At 35.8% G+C, this 20,608-nt stretch overlaps 1 protein-coding gene across 16 annotated transcripts in view; it reads left to right on the forward strand.

Moving 5' to 3' along the window:
- The window catches only part of MEF2C (myocyte enhancer factor 2C), a 169,149-nt gene that overhangs the window by 86,734 nt on the left and 61,807 nt on the right, over window positions 1-20,608 (forward strand). For all 16 annotated transcript variants that reach the window (XM_077865157.1, XM_077865150.1, XM_077865175.1 and 13 more), the window contains one exon: window positions 4,460-4,663. In XM_077865157.1, coding sequence (XP_077721283.1) covers window positions 4,460-4,663 — 204 coding nt within the window. The remainder of the gene's footprint in view (window positions 1-4,459; window positions 4,664-20,608) is intronic.

The following is a 20,608-nucleotide window of genomic DNA, read 5'->3' on the forward strand; positions in this document are numbered from 1 at the left end:
ACTATTTTTTTTCCCCAGCCCTGAGGAAGAGACATGAACAAGGGCGATATATATGTAATAGAAACCCCAGCATCTAGCACAAATGTCTGAAATGGAGAATGGTGAATAAATATTGCTTAGCATTTGTATAGGAAATGCTTAATAAAGGGTGCCTGGGTGGCTCAGTCAGTTAAGCAGCTGTCTTTGGCTCAGGTCATGATCCCAGGGTCCTGGGATCAAGCCCCATGTCTGGCTCCCTGCTCAGCAGGAAATCTGCTCCTCCCTCCCTCTCTGCCCCTCCCCCTGCTTTGCTCTCTCTCTCTCTCTCTCTCTCTCTCCTTCTCTCTCTCTTAAATAAATAGGACCTTTAAAAAAAGAAAATGCTCAATAAAAATTCCTTGAATTATTTTTGTTTCTGTAAATAGGTTTACCAGTTTTCTTTATAACTAAGTTGTATGGAGCTGTATATAATGAATGTGTCTTTTCTCAATTTCAAACTCTAATTTCAATTCCTGATTATACCTAATATGTTCTAGAGTAATTATAAATATAGGATGTGTGATGCCTGCCCTTTATGCTAGGATTTAAAACTCAAAGTCACTATAAAACTTAATATTAAAATCTCTTACTGCAACATCGTCATTATATTTGGGACTGTTTCAAGAAGTAAAGGGAAAAAAATAAAATGGTCAGTGTTTATAGAATAGTTTTGCTTTCCACGCATATATTACATATTAAGTCTCTAATTCAGGAAATAAAATGTCGAGTTATAATGTCCACTAAACAATACTAGCTTTATTCTCTTGTCAGTGCACCTTGATTGATGTAAACAGTAGAAAAGAGCATCATCTCCTTGCTAACTACTATAAAAACAGTTTTCTATCTCACCTAAGGTTAAAAATAAGTTATTTAAATAGAAATGGACTTGTCCCCATTACAAATTATTGTCAAGTTATGAAAAATGTAATCATTACAATACATTATTATATTTAAGTATAAAAGCTCTGAATTGCAATCTTTGTCATTGAGTGGCATATTTTAAAGAAGAGTAATATCCCAGGTCTCTTTAGAAAGCTTAATGCTTAAAAACAGTTTTATCTAACCCTGCACAATGAGAAAAAGCATTATAAAATACATTTTGAGTATGCTGTGAAGAGTATGAACATAATACAGAATTAAATTTAGAGCAATTAAGAGTAGATTTTGAAGATATTTTCTTAAATGCTTTAATACAGTCAGCACCATTTCAGTTTGCAGTTTTTAATGAAAAGAAGCTATATGCGCTGACTTTTTTGACAGGTATTATTAAATAAGTATGCATTATCCAGAAGCCTATTTGGTTACACAAAAGTTGAGGAGTACCTAAAAGTAAACACAAATAGTAGCTTTAATGATATTTCTGTGCTGAAATTTACTTTGATGGTGAGTGTTGTAACGTGCTAAATTCTGAGGTTGAGTACAACAGAAACCATACTGTATTGAGACATTCCACCTACAGTTTGTGGTTATGAAAGTCTGATTAAAAGTGGTTTTAGATATATGAAAGTATTTTGGGCCAGTGCCTTCTAATTGAACCTACTCTGTACACTGTTTCACTAAATAAAATACCAATGTGCAAGTACATCCGGGTAACTAAATTGCCTATAAAATAAATATTAAATGACATTTTGTGTAAATCTATGTAATTATTATGATTCTTTATCAATTCCAGGGAGATAGCCTTTATTTAACTCATTATTAATACTAATCATAACTCATCTGAATAAACTAGAATAAAAAAGTTTCTTAAGTAGTGTGACAATAAGATATGAAAATAAAACACTGGGCATATTTTATTAGAAACACCATAGAAAGACAATCAATAAACATAAAACAAAACGTGAGACCTTGGCAATTATTTAGAAAAATTGTCCCAAGTTGAAATGTAAAATACCATATCTGAGTAGATCTTGATAGCTGATGTGGGCTGATAAATACCATATTTTCCAAAGAATGATCAGAGGGGGTTCCATATTTCAGCTTTATCTTTGTATTAGGAATAATGAGATCCTCAAATAGCCTTAATCAGTAGCCTTTTCAAAGCCAGCAACATAAACATATTTTGTAATTTCTTCCTTTTCCATAAATCAATGAAGTGATGGGACTGGGTTTATTGAGCTTCAGTGTTAAGCGCTGTGCTTAATATTGTACATTTGTTTATTTTATGCAGTCCTCACAGCAACTCTAAGAGTAGATGTTTTCTCTGTTTTACAGATGAAAAATCCAACTCAAAGAAGTTAAGTGAATTTCTCATGACTAGCACATAACAGGGTTAGCATTCAAATCTGGGGTCTTCTGAATCCAAGCCCCGTGTTGTTCCCTTTCTACCATGCTGCCTTTAATGCAAATGTAGTAAAACAATATAATCATTGTTAAGTATAGATTTATCTTTTTAAAATTCTACTTAGGAATTGCTAAAAAAATTTCACGTGAAAATCATTTTATGTGAAAATCACATAATTTTAGGTGACATACATCAATTTGATATTTCTAAAAACTCACATAATAGTTTTCCCTATTTCATTTTTATACTGCAGATCTTTACCGTGTGCCCATACGTGTCTGCTGTTCCAAGAACTGGGCATACAACAGCGAGCAAAATAAAAATGGCATATGGCCTTCTGAAACATGCACTGTAGATGAGACAGACATTAAACAAATGATCACACACAAAAATATACAAATTATGAAATGTGATAAGTGCTAGTCAAGAAAAATAAAGGGTGATAGGTAAAACAGTATTAACAAAGTGTGGAGGATTGAGTTGACCAGGAGGTCACATTTTTTGTCTGCTCACCCACAGCTCCTGTCAACACTTTTATTTAGGTGTGTGGGACAGGGTAAGATTCAAAGTTCACTCTGAGGTCTCTAGTTTGGGTGACTGAGTTTACTGTGAGATGGACAAGCTAGAAGAGGGAGCAGATTTGAGGATGAAGATAATGAGCTTAAGCATTGGAGGTTTAAGCAACTCCTAGGACGTTCATATAGACATAAGATTGGAAGACATCCTTTGGGTGTCTGGAGACGAAAAAAAAAGAGGAGTGGGAATCTAGATTTGGAAATTACACACAAATAGGTATTAGATAAAACTAGGCTGGCCTCTGCAAAATGGGTTAGTCTTGAGGGTGAGAAAAATTTTAAGTTTTCACCTAAATTAAGTTCATCAGTATTTCCCAGAGTATATGCCTCAAAAAATCTAGCTTTGGAAAATGATAGTAGTCGGTCCTCTAAGTAAATAAGTAAACAAGGAAACAAACATTCTATCAGCAATAGGTTTGGGTGGCAGGTTAAACAAAATTTAAAAGATTTTCCAGCCTTTAATATATCAGCGTGCCTCAGGACAAAAAGTTCAATGGCCCAATACATTTGGGACATGAGTATTTTATGGAAATGATATTCCACGGAACACCTGCTGGGAAATGCTGGACCATATACAGGCTTACAGTTAACAATGTCCACGGGTTTTGGTGGGCAGACTGGAGTGTAATCAAGAGAGGAATGAAATTGGGAATAGTGAAATTTTTATTTGCATTTGGTAGCCTTGCCAGGTAGGAAGTATTCAAAGTCAGAGCTGTTGCAGACAGCTCATCAGGAAAAAGGCAGTGGGAAGAGTGAGTTTGAAGATTGGGGATGAATTGAGGAGGGAATGATTTCAGACAGGGAGATCATCTAGGACAGGAAACTGATAAGGATGGTAATGATAGAGCCGCCTGGGAAATAGACAAGAAAGTGTGAACCTGAGAAACATTTCAGGGGAAGGAATTATGGGACTTGGTAATAGATTAGATTAAAAGAAGAAAAAGGCAAAGATAACAATACAGTTTCTGGCCTGAGAGAGGAAGAAAGATACACAAAAGATTGAAAACAGAACCCTAACAGTATTATGACTAAAGTACTTCCCAACTTTCTGCTTATTTCTGGAAAACAGAATACAGCACTGTCTGAAAGCAGTCTAATCCCTTCGAGTGTTTTCAATTAAACTAAACAATTTTTTAAAAGTTTTGAACACACAAAGAATTTCTGAACACACATCTAAAATGCTGCGTTCATAATGTCACATCCAGTCTTCACATGGTCAAAAAATGAGCTCCAAACTTATAATTGGGAAAGATGTTAACCATGCTGAAATTAATTTTCTCAAATCTTAAATTGCTCCAAAAAACATGAATAGTTCTCTGGTCACCTTCATTAAAATGCCCTACATTAAATCTGGCATTTACAGTTTCACATTCAGCAACAAGCTAGAAATCACACTTTTCAAATTCTAAGCAGAAATTAGTTTTAGATTTATTTGCTTTCTTTCCAAATGTGCTAGTGCCCAAGGGCTCTGACAACGACACACTTTGTTTCACAAAGGAAAAGAACTACTGTTGAAAAAAAAAAAAAAGCGATTTCTTTTCCTTTAAAAAAAAACAAAACCTGCCTGTTTTTTTTTTTCCAGGTGACATTTACAAAGAGGAAATTTGGGTTGATGAAGAAGGCGTACGAGCTGAGCGTGCTCTGTGACTGTGAGATCGCGCTGATCATCTTCAACAGCACCAACAAGCTGTTCCAGTATGCGAGCACCGACATGGACAAGGTGCTGCTCAAGTACACGGAGTACAACGAGCCGCATGAGAGCCGGACAAACTCAGACATCGTGGAGGTGAGAGCACATGTGTGGTTGGCGCACCCTCCCCACCAGTGGCAGGGCCGCATGGTGGTTGGACACCCCCCCTTCCACACACGCACACACCGCTTCCTTTTCCCAAGTATCCCCTCAGATGTTCCCCTGGTCATCACCCCAACAGCGCTCCACCCTTTCTATTCCTGCCAAAAGCGAGTTAGAGTAATACGGTGATAGGGACAACGTATATCTGGGCCTTGCTAGAAATCAGGCACCAGTGTCAACATATTGCCCTCATCCTCCTTGAATCTTTGTTGCCCCCGACCGTATCAGGATCCAGACTAAGGAATTGTGGCCAAAAGAGGGCTTTCAATTACTTTGGATGAGTTATTTTTAGGCATAGACTAGTGTCGCAGCATTGTCAAAGAAAAAAATGTATTTAAAAATGAACTCACCCCAGCCTTCTACTTCAGTTTTTCACTTTGTCTCTTCTAATTCATTCTTCCTAATGCATTCTTACTGAAAGGGTAAAGACAATTATTCTGCTGGAAATGTTTTTTCCCCCAATTATATCATTTAGTGTAGCATTGTTAATATACATGGAATCAGAAATATGATGAGAAGGAATTTCTAAATGTTAGCTGGGTGTTTTTATCAAAGTTAGATTTGAAATGTTTTATTGTGCCAGAAATAAATAAGCGTCACATTAAAACTCAAAAATGTTTTTGATTCATTAGCATAAGTAGCATTGCCATACAGTTAAACACTTCCTGCTCGTATCCTGTTTAAATGTTACTGCCTTATAGTACCCTTCATAAACAGTGAATACTAAACCCAAAAAGACGTGCATTGAGGACTATCCCCATCTGTCTGTTTCCCTCACCTGTCTATCTCCTCAAGGTTACATAGGTTGTGATTATGATTGTTTTCCTAGAATTAAAGTAAAATTAATAAATGTTTCAGAAGTATGTATTCAGCATCAATATGCCAGAGTACAAGTTATTCCTGCCATTACTTTAGATTCTTCCATATTATGAAAGAATTTAGCGCTAATCATGACCAAATTAATCAGTCTCTCACTTTCATCTTCTTTTTACCTATTATAGTTGCCTAAGACTAATTTTCATTTCTTTGCCTTTATTTGAAAGTTTTTTAAAAGTACTGAGCTGGGGTGCCTGGGTAGCTCAGTCAGTTAAGCATTCAACTCTGGATCTCAACTCAAGCTTTGATCTCAGGGTTGTTGAGCCCAAGCCCCACTTTGCTCTCCCCACTGAGTGTGGAGCCTACTTAAAAAATAAATAAACAAAAAATAAATAAATTGTGCTAATCACCTTTTTTGGCCTAATAAGGCCACACAAATAATTTCAGAGAAATAAAAGTGAGTAAGTAGACTTAATGTGGTATATGTTTAGAACACTTGAAGATTTGCATTTACTGAACATCACTTTAGTTTTTCATTGACATAACTTTGTGTGCCTTGATTTTGAAATTTAAGGTCATTTATAATACTTACCTTCTATGTATTTCATGTACACATATATCTGTGAAAGTACGTAGACAAACATGAATATGAACAGAATTGATTGTCAAATCTCATAGGTGTTTTTGTGTGTGTGTTTGTGTATGTGAGTTTGTGTCCATGTGCACTTACACACATTTAACATAAGTCGCAAACACAAAACAACTCTATACTCAAGACTTCATCTCATTACCAAAACCATTACAGCAGATATTTCAGGGTTACAGAGTTGAGCTGGAATTTGTCATTACACCTAAACTGCCCAGTTCTTAACATGATGTGAAATGCAGTAGAACCGTAGTAAAGTAGGTGAAAAATATGTTGATTTTTCAAATTCACTTTCTTAAAGGAGCTTAAGAATCTAGAAAACTCATTTTCTGAGAGCTTTAGTCAGGAATATAATGTGTGATTTAAAGATGACAGAGAGGGACACCTGGGTGGCTCAGCGGTTGAACATCTGCCTGCGGCCCAGGGCGTGATCCCGTAGTCTGAGATCAAGTCCCGCATTGGGCTCCTTGTGGGGAGCCTGCTTCTCCCTCTGCCTATGTCTCTGCCTCTCTCTCTGTCTCTCGTGAATGAATAAATTTTTTAAAAATCTTTAAAAAATTAAAATAAAGATGACAGAGAACTTCACAATCTCAAGACTTTCATATTTTTTTTAAGATTTTATTTATCTATTCATGAGAGACACAGAAAGAAAGAGGCAGAGACATAGGCAGAGGGAGAAGCAGGCTCCCCACAAGAAGCCCAACACGGGACTCAATCCCAGGTCTCCAGGGTCACACCTTGGGCTGAAGGCAGGCGCTAAACCGCTGAGCCACCCAGGCGCCCAAAGATTTTCATATTCTTGGACAGATGGGTATCTGAGCCATGAGAACACTGGGTTGCAGGTCAGAGGACTTGTATTTGAGACCTTGTCTTGGACATTCTTACTGTGTGACAAGTTAGCTACTTCTCTGGGCTGAAGCGTTCCCATCTTAGAAATGAAGGCACTGAATTTGAAAGTCCTTTGGAACACAATTATTTAAAAATCAGTAGTTTTAAAAGAGAGTAAAATAGTAGGTCCATTATCTTGTATTTTATATCAATGAATTAAAGCTCTGAACCTCTCAAAAAAAGACAGTCTGGGGCTTCTAGACCAAACCTAGGGATGGCTTGATTCTTTGGATAAACAGAATATGTTATAAATTGGTCCTACTCAACTACCTGAATCACACATTCTTCACCTATTTCGCTTTTCCACTTTAGCACTAACATAAATGAGGAAGAAGTAAAGGGGGATCCGTAAGCTTGATAAAATTTACATCACCCCCACATAGAGTATTTTTCAAAGTGCAGCTCACTGAAATCACTATGCTTGAAATATTTGGTGGAAAAGAGGGAATCTGGTTGGAAAGCTGCATTTATAACAAATTCCCCCAAGTAATTCTTACATACACTAAGTTTGAAAACCTCTGCAGCACTGAGACCTAAATTGTGTTGGGGGCACCTGGGTGGCTCAGCTGTTCTGACTCTTGATCCCGGCTCAGGGTGTAATTTCAGGGTTGTAAGATTGAGGCCCACATCAGGCCCTGTGCTGGGTGTGTAGCCAGCTTAAGATTCTCTCTCTCCCTCCCTCTGCCCCTTGCCCCTTCTAAAAAGAAAGACATAAATTGTGTTGGAGGCTGAGAACCTCGGATACATCAGGGATTTGAGGAATCCATCCTTAGAATGAATCTAACACAAAGTTGAGAGTTAAGGTAGTTTACTACTCCTGGGTAAAATTTTAAATCCTATTTATTTTAATTTAATGGAATACGTTTAACTGAGTAGGTTTAATGAGGAGCATAATATGTTTCATGAAGGGTCATTAGTTTTATATTTCCCGTTTGGACCATTACCCCTCTCCCTTAACCCTCCAAAAACAGTTTACTCACAAGAAAAAAAGATTGGCAAAGAAAGGGAAATAATATGATTCCTAGCATTCAGACCAAAATACAAATTTCTGGGCCATACCAGAGTAGTGTTACAGGGTCATAGGAAATTGTGCAGCTTGTGGGTGTTGAAAAAGATTCCTTCTTTTAGTAAAAAAGCTCTGCGTAATTATCATGTCTTTGCTTGATAATTAGCACTACTGTTACAATGGCACAAAGACAAAGACTTAATAGACAGACTGAGATAGGTTTTTTTATTATTATATTATAATGCAGCTTGAATATCTGTTTAGATACAATATATAAATATGCCAGATTTGGTAAATGTGTTAAGTTTTTAATCCATTGGTTTAAAAAAACAAAAACAGTTACTGTATTAAAAGCGCTTCCTTTAAAGAAAGTCTGTTTTATATAACTGTGTGACAAGTATATTGGATATTTACCCAAAATGCTGGCTTACAAGGCTTTGAAAATTCAGTAGGGATTCTGATGCTATTAAGGGAACTGCCCCCTTTATCTCCTCCAACTGTTTGAGCTCCACGGCAGCTCCACTCCACTCCTGGTTCCCTTACCTGCCTTCCTATCCTCACAGTTCATGTCGGGCTCTATTTGTAGAGGAAAATGTGGTGTTGAGCACTTAAGGATGACCTGAAGAGTGCAAGGCCCACAGTGCATGCTTGTGGGCCATCCTTCTCTTAACAATGATTTAGCAAGTGTCAGCTTACAGTCAGCGCTGTACAACGTGCTGATTCTGAAACAGCAGAAAACAGGCATTCTTATTAAGGATGTAGAACATACATGAAAATCAGCTTGGGAACAATTGGAGGGCAAAGGAGCAATAACCTCATGAATGTAATAGAAGCTACTGAAAGGAAGACATATGCTAAACAATTTAACAAACGTTATTCAAACAAGTCATTGATCACCAGATCACTGTAGGTGGTCCTTGGAGTGACAGAAGTCCCAGACAGGTTACCTCTCTATCCAGCACATGTTTTCTAACCACAAAACCTATCTGAGAGTGTTACTTAGCACCTGGCCAGGAGGGAAGCTGTCACCCCTCAGTGATTCAGTGATTATGCTGAGCTGCTCATCCCGTCTGGGCCAAGAGTCAAGTGACTTTAGTGTGGAAGAGAAATAGAACATGGGGCCCTCTGCTGCTCCCTAGGAAATCAAAAAGATGGACATAACTTCTTCTGTCCAGAAGAAATCTTTGATTTACAACTACCCCAGCGAAGGATTACTTTTTTTTTAGATGCACAAATGGGCAAGAAGATTCATGAGAGAGAGAGAGAGATAAAGGGAGAAAAGGAGAGAGGAGAATAAGATAATATTTACATGAAATTTTATTTTCTTTCATCTGAATCTTGCTTCTCCCTCTGCTCTGTCTCTACCTCTCTGTGTCTCTCTTGAATAAATAAATAAAATCTTAAAAAAAAAAAAAGAAAACTAAATGCAGCAAATAGTGGAAATGAACTTTGTTACAAATTCTGTATTATCAAATGTGGGAATAGTTGTAAAATATGAAAATATGTTTATTTTACTTGAGCTTTCATTATATCTGAACTAATTAAATAGGTACCAATTTTATACTTATAAAATATTAGATATATAAGGGGCACCTGAGTGGCTCAGTCAGTTGAGATCTGACTCTTGATCTCAGTTCCAGGCTTGATCTCAGAGTTGTGAGTTGGGGCCTCACCTTGGGCTCTGTGCTGGGCATGGAGCCTACTTAAAAATATATATCTATAGTATATCTATACTTACAGAATACTGTAGATATATAGATTTATATTACATGTGGGTACTTTTATTTTGTGCAATGAAGTAGCATGTGGCTCTTTCCATAGGCTTCTTTTTTTTTTCCATTTCAGGTTTTTATTTAAATTACAGTTTGTTAGCATATAGTGTAATATTAGTTTCAGGAGTAGAATTTAATGACTCTTCACTTACATACAGCATCTGGTATTCACCATAACAGTGCCTCCCCCTTAATATCTATCATGCACATTCACTCATTTGTTTGGTTACTTGTTGTATTTTTATTTCTTTATGCATTCACTGAACAAAGATTGGTTGAATTCCTACCATGTGATATGTGCCTTGGAATTCCTAGAGATATAAACATAAACAAGGCCCCTCAAGGACTCTTGGTCCTTAAGATTGCTCTCAAGGCCATGCATGATCTGGCCTGTTTTTATCTTCCTCTACAGCCTCCCCCTTTGCTATTTCCCTCCCCCACCACTGCCATCCTATATTTGAGCCACCAAAACATGTTTATATTCTTCAGCTTCTCCAAACTTGTTTTGTCTTTAACACTCCTTACTAGGCCTTTGCTTAGCTTTCATTTATCCTTCATTCAAGGCAGGTTCCAATTTATACTTCTGGAAAGCCATCCTTGAACTGTCCTGTTTACCTCGTGGTAGTGTTTTTTCTGTATTAGAGTTAGAATTGTATTTCATCCATGAAAGCACCATGTTATCCAGTTGCCTGTCCCACAGTAGATTTTAAACTCTTGGAAGGAAAGGACTGAGCATATATTGTTTACCATCATATCTCCAGAACTTCATGTGAGGCCTAGAGAATACTAGACCCTCAGAATATATTTGTAGAATAAATAGGGGGAGACAATTATAACAGAATATGTCCAAGTACTTATCATATAGCATAATGTTACTCACTTCAAGTATGAAAAATAATTTTCTAGCTCCAACGAAACTTGATTAAAATTTGGCAACTTTTATCAAAACACAATCAAGAAATTATAAATCTAGATCTTGCTAACACAGTAACCACTAGCCATATATGACTACTCACATTTATGAATTAAAATTAAAATTAAAACTGGGCAATAAGATATCCAGTTTAGTTCCCCACTTGCAATAGCCACATTTCAAGGGCTCAGTAGCCACACGCAGCTAATGACTGCCAAGTGGGACAGGATACAAAATGTATTGATTATCATAGAAAGTTCCATGCAACAGCACTGGTCTAGATTGAAATGTGAAAAGAGAGGCATTTAAACTAATTGTTTTCCCGGATTAACACCAAGATTAGTTCTCTTCAATATAGAATTTGAGGAGTGCATTTCAGAAGTAAAGAACCACGTAACCGTGAGATTTTAGAATCCAGAACATAAATGTTTGCTATGAGAGACACCAATTTGGAACCAAACACTCAGTGTCAAACTAAAAACATATTTTACCCCTAAACCAATAACCACAGAGTCAATCGGTAAACTTACTACCTGGTGAGAAAGCACTTGCAAGTTGTCCAGACTGACAAGGAGCTAAGCAGCGTGTGCTGTTTTTTAGATGTGAAGCTTGTGAACGGAAAAGGGGTAGACCTTTCTTGTTACTATTTTAAATTTACTTGAAGCGACATGAACCAGTATTTAACTTTATTGTTAGTAATTTCATTTCTTCAGAAAAGCAGGTTTTTTTCTTTCTGAAGGAACTTAGAGAAATAATATTCTTGAAGTACATTAAAAATTCTTAGGTGACTATAAAATATAATTAAAATAGTTCTTATTGCGAGTAGCTCAGTAGCTCTCTTGTCCTCTGTTAAACCAAGTATATAATTGCTTTTCAGTAGATAGTAGTGAAAAATGAAGAAAGGATTAGTATATTCCATAAAGATTTAAACCTTCAGTGTCAAGGCTTCCAAGGAAAAGGGAAAAACATGATTTTGTAAAAAAAAAAAAAAAAAAAAGATTTTGCAAATTTCTACTGAATCGTAATGTTCATTTTTGCTTATATGTCTTTAAAAAACTTTTACTAGTCCCTATGAATCACATTTATATTTATTTCTCAAAGTCTAAAAAGAAGACATGGGCCTAAGAATGAATTCATATTTGTCATAACTACCAAGTAGATTTTTATATATCAAACTTGAAGATTCATTTCTTTTTAAAAATAAGGTTTTTGCTTAATTTACATGCATTTGATAAACATGAAAAGCTGCTTCACATCTTATTTATTAAGAAAATCATAAAGTGCACGTTAGATTACTTAAGTTATATGCACGAGGCACTAAAACTGAGTTTTCTTGTGTCTGTTACTACACAATTATAATGGCTTCGAGGCATTAGTACTGGCACAGAGTTGGCAGAAAATTATTTAATAGTAGAAAAGACAATAGGTTTCAAAATACAGCCTTTTCCTCACTAATGTAACCTCGTTGTCATTACTAATCACCACCTCTTTATCATCATCATTATTTTATATGATCATTCTTGAACTGGAACAAACCAAAGTCCTCATGTTTTGGGTTGTGTTTTGTTTTTGTTTGTTTGTTTGTTTGTTTGTTTTTTCCAGTATCTGAAAGTGAAAAGAGAAAAATATTTATCCTGGATCATAATTGTCACTTTTAATGATATTTACAGATTTCATGGTATATGGAATTCGGTGTTGGACAACATATTTGAACCATTCTAGGGATTGATAGCACCTCAGTAAATGTAGCATTGTTTGGCTTTAAAAGTATCAATGAGATATCAAAGAGTTAGAATATCCTTATTTCCTCAGGAATGGTTACTGAATCTATCACTGTGAAATATTCAAAAGTGATGTTTTAGGAAAAATTCCAAAGTCTTGCTTAGAGTTGGAATAAAAGATGATAAGTCTTTTAATTGAATGATATTTATTATTTCAATTACCTCACTGAATTTTTTAAAAGTTATTATTGTAAGTCTGTTTCCCCTCCCTGAAAGACATAATGATGTTTTATTTATCGCTATAACTCCAACAGCCATCTCAGTGAATGGAACATTGTAGACATTCAGTAAATATTTTTTATACACACACACACACACACACATGCACACACATATATATTTGTATATATATACACATATGTGTACATACATACATATATATAAAAGAACTTACTGATGATCATTAGGGTGTAAATAAAATTAAACTTTACCAAGTTTTCTTTACTGAAGTCAGATATGTTCTAATAATAGTAAAGGTAAGAACCTCTCAAGTGAACCTGAGATGAATAAAGTTGTTGCTGTGTAAAAAAAATAGGCACAACAGACCACGTAGAAATACTACCTATAGTAATGGTGGAAACTAAAAGACCGACATATGTTGATTCCTGGAGAAGGGGGAAGTGCCCTGTTGGTACTTTGGCCAGGATCTGACAAGAGGAGTCAATGGGTCTCAAATGAAATGACTCTAATCCAGTCTGAGTCACTGGGGCTCTTCTAAAAGGCTGATTTGGACTCCCTGGTATGGGGCAGGGCCACAGGTCTGTGTTTCTGATGCTGATGCTACTAGTCAGTGGACTAAACTTTGAGCAGCAAAGATGTAGACTTCCTTTCCAAACATGTTTTGAAAGTGCATTTTTAAACAGTTCTTTGCAGCCTTACTGTGGTCTAGAATCATACCATAAAATGAATTTTTTTAAGTGATACTTGGTGAAACTAATTTTTAAAAGCAGATGTATTAGGTGTTCAGAAATATGATGTAAAAGGCCTGTCATGACTCAGGTGAGTCACTCTGTGTGTCATGAGCATTGCATTCCTGGCCTGGTCCCTGTCCTTGAGAGTGCCTGTGAGTTGGTAGTGGCTGCCTGGATCACATGTTGAGGCAGATTCTGAGTCTGAAAGCAGACGGCATGCACATGTGATGTGATTGGTTTACGTGTGTGCTATGGGTGCAGAGAATAGTGGCTGTGCTTTCCTCCTTATCCTCACAGTCAAGGAATTCATAGGACATTCTGGGAAAGAGACTTCAGACTTGATCACTAAAAGGACTGTAATTAGGGAAGTGCTGCAAGTGTGTCCAACAGATTGGATGGATAGATTATATTATTGGAAATATATCTCATTTTACTAATAGCTGTTTTGCATTTTATCCCGTCACGTCTCAATGGCATTTAGTCTCTATTACCCTGAAATTTAGCCACCCAATGGAAGTTTCTGAATAAAGAAAAAAAATTTTCCTGTCAATTATTTCTAAAGGTCATAGAGTTAATGACTAGCTGGGAGGTTAATTAGATTCTGAAAGCCTCTTCATATCAATTAAATCTCTTATCTTTATGTTTTAGTAAATAAACTCAGTAACTATTTAGAGCTACTGTTTTAGGATAAGAAACACTGTAAACAGTAAACTGTACAATAGCTATTTGGGGTTTTTTCTCACATCTGAGAAAGCATGATTACAAAATAAACTGATACATGAATTAATGATAGTATCTTTTATTCTAGAATTTCTGAATTAGATAATTTATTTTTCAAAATTGCATCCAAATGACTCCTTAGTCATAAACAAATGCCATCAAGTGTGACCTCAAGAAAACCATTTTAGAGAGGAAAAAGTAAGGTCAAAGTTACCCTGAGAATGAGCTACTAGTAAAAAAACAACTCTATCTCTGTGGTTCTAGAAACCAAACTCCTTTCAGAGTTACTATACACTTTTGTAAATAAGTGATATATTTAGTGCTGATGGTCTGACAATTACAAACCAAATCATTTCTATCATGTGAATTCTCTTTGGGTAGTATAACCAGATTTCAGAATGAAATGGTATAGATCTACATTAATCAGTAAGGTAGTTATTAGCTACATGTGGCTATTGAAATTTAAGTCAATTGAAATGAAGTAAAATTTTAAAAGTTCAGCTCCTAGATTCCTCTGGGTGGCCCAGTCGGTTAAGTGTCTTGTCTGACTCTTGGTTTCTGCTCAGGTCATGATCTCAGGGTGGTGAGATTGAGCCCCACGTTGTGCTCTAAGCTCAGCACAGTGTCTGCTTGTGATTCTTTCCCTCTCCCTCCCCCTCAGCTTCTTCCGCTGACTAGTATGTTATGAGCTCTCTCTCTTTCACTCTCTAAAATAAATAAATTAAATCTTTAAAAAAATAAACAAAAGTTCAGCTCCTAGTCTCACTAGCCACATTTCAAGTACTTGCCTGCCACATATGATTGGTGGAGCCCATATCGGTCAGGACAAGTATAGAAATATTCATTACCCTAGAAACTTTCTGTTGGGCAGCACTGGTGAAAGGTGTGAAACTGGTGAATACAGTGCTTTTGTTCATGATGTACTTGCATGATGTTGATGGATATACCTAATAAAGGGCCTGTCAACTGGAGAGGAAGTGTTGCAGCCATTTCATCGTTTGTTCCTAAGCAGATGCTTTACTCTATGCCTATTGTGTGTCAGGGTCTGGGTCAGGACCTAGAAACCCAATCAGGAAAGCTAAAACACCCAGTCAGTGTTTATTCCCGGGAGTAGAACATTTGTTAAAATAAACATGATTTTGTGAAGTGAGGTGAGAGGAACACCAAGACTAGAATTGCCCTGAAGAATAAGAGAAAATGGAGGAAGGGATAGGAGAGAAGAGTCGTAGGGAAAGAAAAACAAGCTACGTCAATTCTGGATTTTCCCACAAAGAAGGAAAGGGTCATGCATGCACAGGGTTTCTTCTAATTTTTCTTCATTAGAAATGTAAGAATTTTATCTTCATCCAGGCTTCATGACTGGGGTCTCCTTAAAATGTGGTGGTTCTGAATGAATACCATGGGAGGAAAAAGAATGCAGCAGAGTGATTTTCCTAAAGAATATTGTTGAAGCATTACCATGAAAGTTCATCTTTTAAATTTTACATTTAGGAAATAGAACTTCAAAAACCCCACAGATTTGGAAAGAAATTAAGTTCTAGTTATAGCAACATCACATACTAATTCTCTAACCTGGGGCAAGTTATTTAACCATCTTGACTTCAGATCCCTGAGGTCAATACTGAATCAGTATTGTCAACCCCGACCCAGACTTCCTCATAGGCTGTTGTGATGATTACAGGCTATAAAAGATGTCACAGTCCATTGTAAACTGTCGAGTTATATAAAGTGTTTTTATTTTCAACATCAAGGGGAAGGTTTAGGTAATAAAAGTTGTCTAACTAAAGGAGAGAGAAGAAGCAAGTTCTTAATTTGGGAATAAATCTATAACATTTTATATTAATAAGTCTATATGTATACCATTCTTATATAAATAGTGGTAGTATTATATAGATATATATATCAAATATTTTATGTAAGTTTATATAACAAAGGCCAATTAATTTTCTTTTCCTCACGCATTTGTGAAATATTCTTTATGTGTGCAAGGTGAGTAGAAAATACGACAATGATGATGTGTCCAGTACCCTCCAGGGCCAATAGTACTAGTGAGGACAAAACATACACAGGAATTGTTCTTTCATTCAGCAGATATTGATGAACATGAAAGCCATGTCAGCCAAATGCTGTGCAAGTTATTGGTGATGTATCTATGACAATCCTACCCAACGATCTGAACCAAAAGACATAGAATGTGGTGTGATATCTGAGGCAAAAGAAAGTAATTGCAACTGTGAGCACCTGAAAACATCTCATAGTGGTTATAGATGAAACTCTGACTTTGAATGATATGTAGATAAGTTGATAGACTAACCAATCTGCAAGTCATTTATTCCCAATTAAAATAAAAGCAAGAAAAATAAAATAAAATAAAAGCAAGACTAACAAAGGTAATAGTGTGTAGACATATAAATGCATGTATATACTACACACACATAAATATATATGTATACACACACACACACAATTGTGTGTGTAGCAGCCTTTATTTTGGTTTCTGGTTGGCATTGGATTTTTTAATATATGGTTTCTCTGTAAACATGTGGTTATAATTTTTAGAGAAAATCTATAGAATACAAATGTTAGAAAAATGCAATGAATATAATTGCCTTTAAGTTTGATAAAAGGTTCTCTGGTGCTAAGAATGGAAACCTAAAGATTACATCCCACATCCTTGGTTTAACTTTACAGATGAGGTTTTCCCCCCGCTCTGTGAATTCTAAAACATGATACATCTGGCTGAGAGGCTGGAAAATTGTTATATGCCTGTGTAACATTCTTATAACCTAATCGTTCTACAACTTTTCTCGCAATTTAATCATTGGAGAATGTTCTTTGTTTTTGTAGTCACTGTTTCACATAGTAACAGCTTGTTGTATTTTGGTCTGTTTGCCAGAGGGTAGGTTTATTTTTAAAACCCTGAACTCTGAATTTTTCTTTATTTTTCCAAGATTGAAAGCAGCTGAAATGCCTGGAGTTACAGGTTGAAGGCTGCTTTACAATATGTGAAGAGAAGCTTCTTTCCCTCCTCCCTTTGTGTGTGTGTGTGTGTGTGTGTGTATGTGTGTGTGTGTGTGTGTGTTTTTAAATTTTTTCCTAACAAATGTCTTCTAACTGGTAGTTGTCTAAAAATAGAAAACTGCCTAACTAAAAATAGCCTGGCTCTCAGTCGTGCCAAGGAAAATGGAGAGGAATAGGCGTGGAATAGAAGGCTGAGTAATCCAGTTCTATTCATTCAGAGAAACCTTTGAGAATGCGGGCGATGATAAAGTGCCCTCAAAAAACCACAAGCCTGACTCTCTCTTCAGACTTCTAGGTGCCAATAAACATTTTAGCCCCAGGATACATTTTTTTTTCTCATAGGTTGTAAACATTTTCTGAAAGACAAGGCTTTGTTTCACAGAACCTGACCAACTGCCATAACTAACTTTCCTAAGGTCTTAAAAATACATAATTGTAAGATATATTTTAAAAGAGCATCTTAAATGAAAGTATTGTAAAATAATGTACATCATGTAATAATTAGGAGAAAACTGTTACAATAAAAACTGCTTACTGCTTGCAATTAAACTCAAAACTTTAAAGTTTCACAGAAAGTTATTCCTGTGACTCATGTAGCTAGAGAACAGCTGACTTGGTTTAACTCCCTTAGATAGAAGAAGTCTCTTAAGTGTATATCCTCTTGATATACCAATATTTAGTCCCTTTTCTTACAATTAACAATTTTCACCCAGGCGGATTTTCTTTTGATTTTTTTAATTGAAGTAGAAGTACCTTGAAAAATAACATTTCAAGAGTAGGATGTTGGAATTTAGAGAAATGGGATTTTGAGTAAGTAAGAAAAATACACAGGCCAGTTTTGCAATGGTAACCCTTTTTTTTTTTCCATTTTGTTTTGCTTAAGTAATCTGAATAATCAGGTCAAACATAGCAACAGGGTGTGGAAATGTCAGCACAGTTCATGGGGTTATATGGGTCTGACCATTGTTATGTTCAGTTCCTGTAATGATGCTAGTGATAAGACTCTTGAGACAAAGGACGATAATTGATGGAAAGAGCCTTAAATCATTGCTAGAAGAATCAAGGTCCTTGTATCTGTGTACATCGACTCTTCTGGTCTCCTTCCGTCTTGTAAAGCATTTTGTCGTCTTGCATGGTGGCCCCCTACTGCTCTTTGTAATAGATGCAGACCACAAGTGATTCCTTCATGCAGCATACAGGGTGTAATTGTGTCTGTGTGGTGTATTAGTAATTACCAAGCTGAATTCCCATATTGTATCTTTACTGCAGGCATGGAAAAATAGGACATACAACCCTGCATAGACATTTGCAACCTAGATAGTGAACCACTTAGAGCTACATTCCAGGGACAAAGCCTTTTATTTGCACACTTTTTAAACAAAATTTTCATTGTTGAGTCATTTGTGCTATGCAGGATAAATTCAGTTTGGGAAATAGTTTCCTCTGATGCATTCATTTCTAATATTTCAGCAAAACCTTTGTAATCCGGAAAATATTTGCTATTTTTAATTGCTAAAAAATCATTTTAATATTGCTAGATATAAGGCAGTATGAGATGTAACAATTATGCTAGACTCATGTAAAGAGAATAGTGCATAGGTCAGTACACATAATAGATTATATAGCATTCATAAACATTAAATAATATGTTTTGGCACCATTTTAATGTTAAATGGTGATATTTTCATATATAATTTATTGATTTTGGCTCAAGCATTGTTAAACTTCAGAAAAAGCTGACAATGAATTTTTGTTACAGTAAACAGATATAAATTAATAATTAATTTCTTTGCTATAAAATTTGCATCCATCCTTTATGTATTATGTAGCCATTATTGATTTGACTACCTCCTAGTCATTGGAGATTTGAAATGTTTACAGTATTATTTATCTATAGTAGAAGCCAAAATGTAAGCAGATTGGTTTAAACAAGAGAAGTTTTGTTTATTTTATGCATCAAATGCTTATAATGATAGCTAAAAACTATTAAATACAGTAACAAAAGAAATTAATATGGCCATTTCATTAGCAACAGCAAATGACATTAGATTTATTTTGTGAATTATTAATTAAAGCCTGCAAGATTTTATTTCCATTTTTACCTTCAAATTTAAAAGTGACATTCCAATACGTATATTTTAGAAATTTACTTCCACTTTTTTCTGTGGATATTTTTATTCTAGCAATAATTATTAGATTCCTGGGATGTACAAAACTTCATAATGATGTTAGAAGAGATAGAAGTTTGGAACATACAGTCAGTAATATCACAAAACCTAACCGTCTAGCTAAGATAGAAAATATGCATGCCAATCAAGTGGACAGAACAACATAAGAGATCTGGGGGAAGCAGAATATCATAGTGAGACCATCAGCCTGGAAATAGACCACATGAGGTTTTATTCTATCTCCCCTGCTTATTGGTTGTATGTTCCAAAGACAATTTACTTGGGCTGTTTCTTATGTCTTTTGTAAATGAGAGTTAATAATAGCACCTAGTATCTAGTTATTATGAGAATTAAATTACTGAACATGCATAAAATGCTTGGAACAGGATCTGGCACCTAGTAAGGTTCTTGGTGATGTCTGTGATGATGATGAGATGACAATAATACCCTGATACTTGAAATCAAGTAATAACTTCTAGGGAGTAGAATTTAAAAAGTCAGGAGAGGGACCGCCATGGTGGCTCAGCTGGTTGAGCATCGACTCTTGGTTTTCAGCTCAGGTCATGATCTTTCAGTAGTGGGATCAAGCCCCCTGTTGATCTGCTCAGCACAGAGTCTGCTTCAGATTCTTATTCCCTCCCCCTCTGCTCCTTCCCCCACTCACTTGTGTGTGCACTCTCTCTCTCTCTCAAATAAAATCTTTTTTAAAAAGTCGGGAAAGGTGAATGATGAGTAGACATTTTTAGGCACAAACGAAGTTCAGAAAGATGGATATAAATTGATGGAGAGGTTGTTGGCAAATCTTTCAATAGACCAATTATGCAAAGATCTACAAGAAGAAATGATCAAGGGCATGAAAAAGAGTATCTTGATATGAAGAGAGACTGTTCAGATATAGAAGGAGCTATAAGAAAGATGGCAAGGTAAATGGAGAAGAGGGGGACAGGCAAATGTGGTGCTCTAAATGTTTGATATGGAGTTAGATGCAATACAGTAGGTATGAGAAAGATACTGGATGTCCTCAAGCAATAGAATAGCATAAATACAATCAATTCTTGAGGAAAATTCTACTGGAAAATATGACTATATCTAGATAGAAGCAAATTAGTTATAAAAAGTGGAAATGCCAAGTTATTTTAATTTTTATAGTAACATCTATATATGTGTAAATGCTAAAAGTCCTGAAGCCTTTCATTATACTTCTATATTTTAAACCATTTACGTCATTTTATAAACA

The sequence above is a fragment of the Canis aureus genome, chromosome 2, assembly GCF_053574225.1.
Source record: "Canis aureus isolate CA01 chromosome 2, VMU_Caureus_v.1.0, whole genome shotgun sequence".
Classification (NCBI taxonomy): Eukaryota; Metazoa; Chordata; class Mammalia; order Carnivora; family Canidae; genus Canis; species Canis aureus.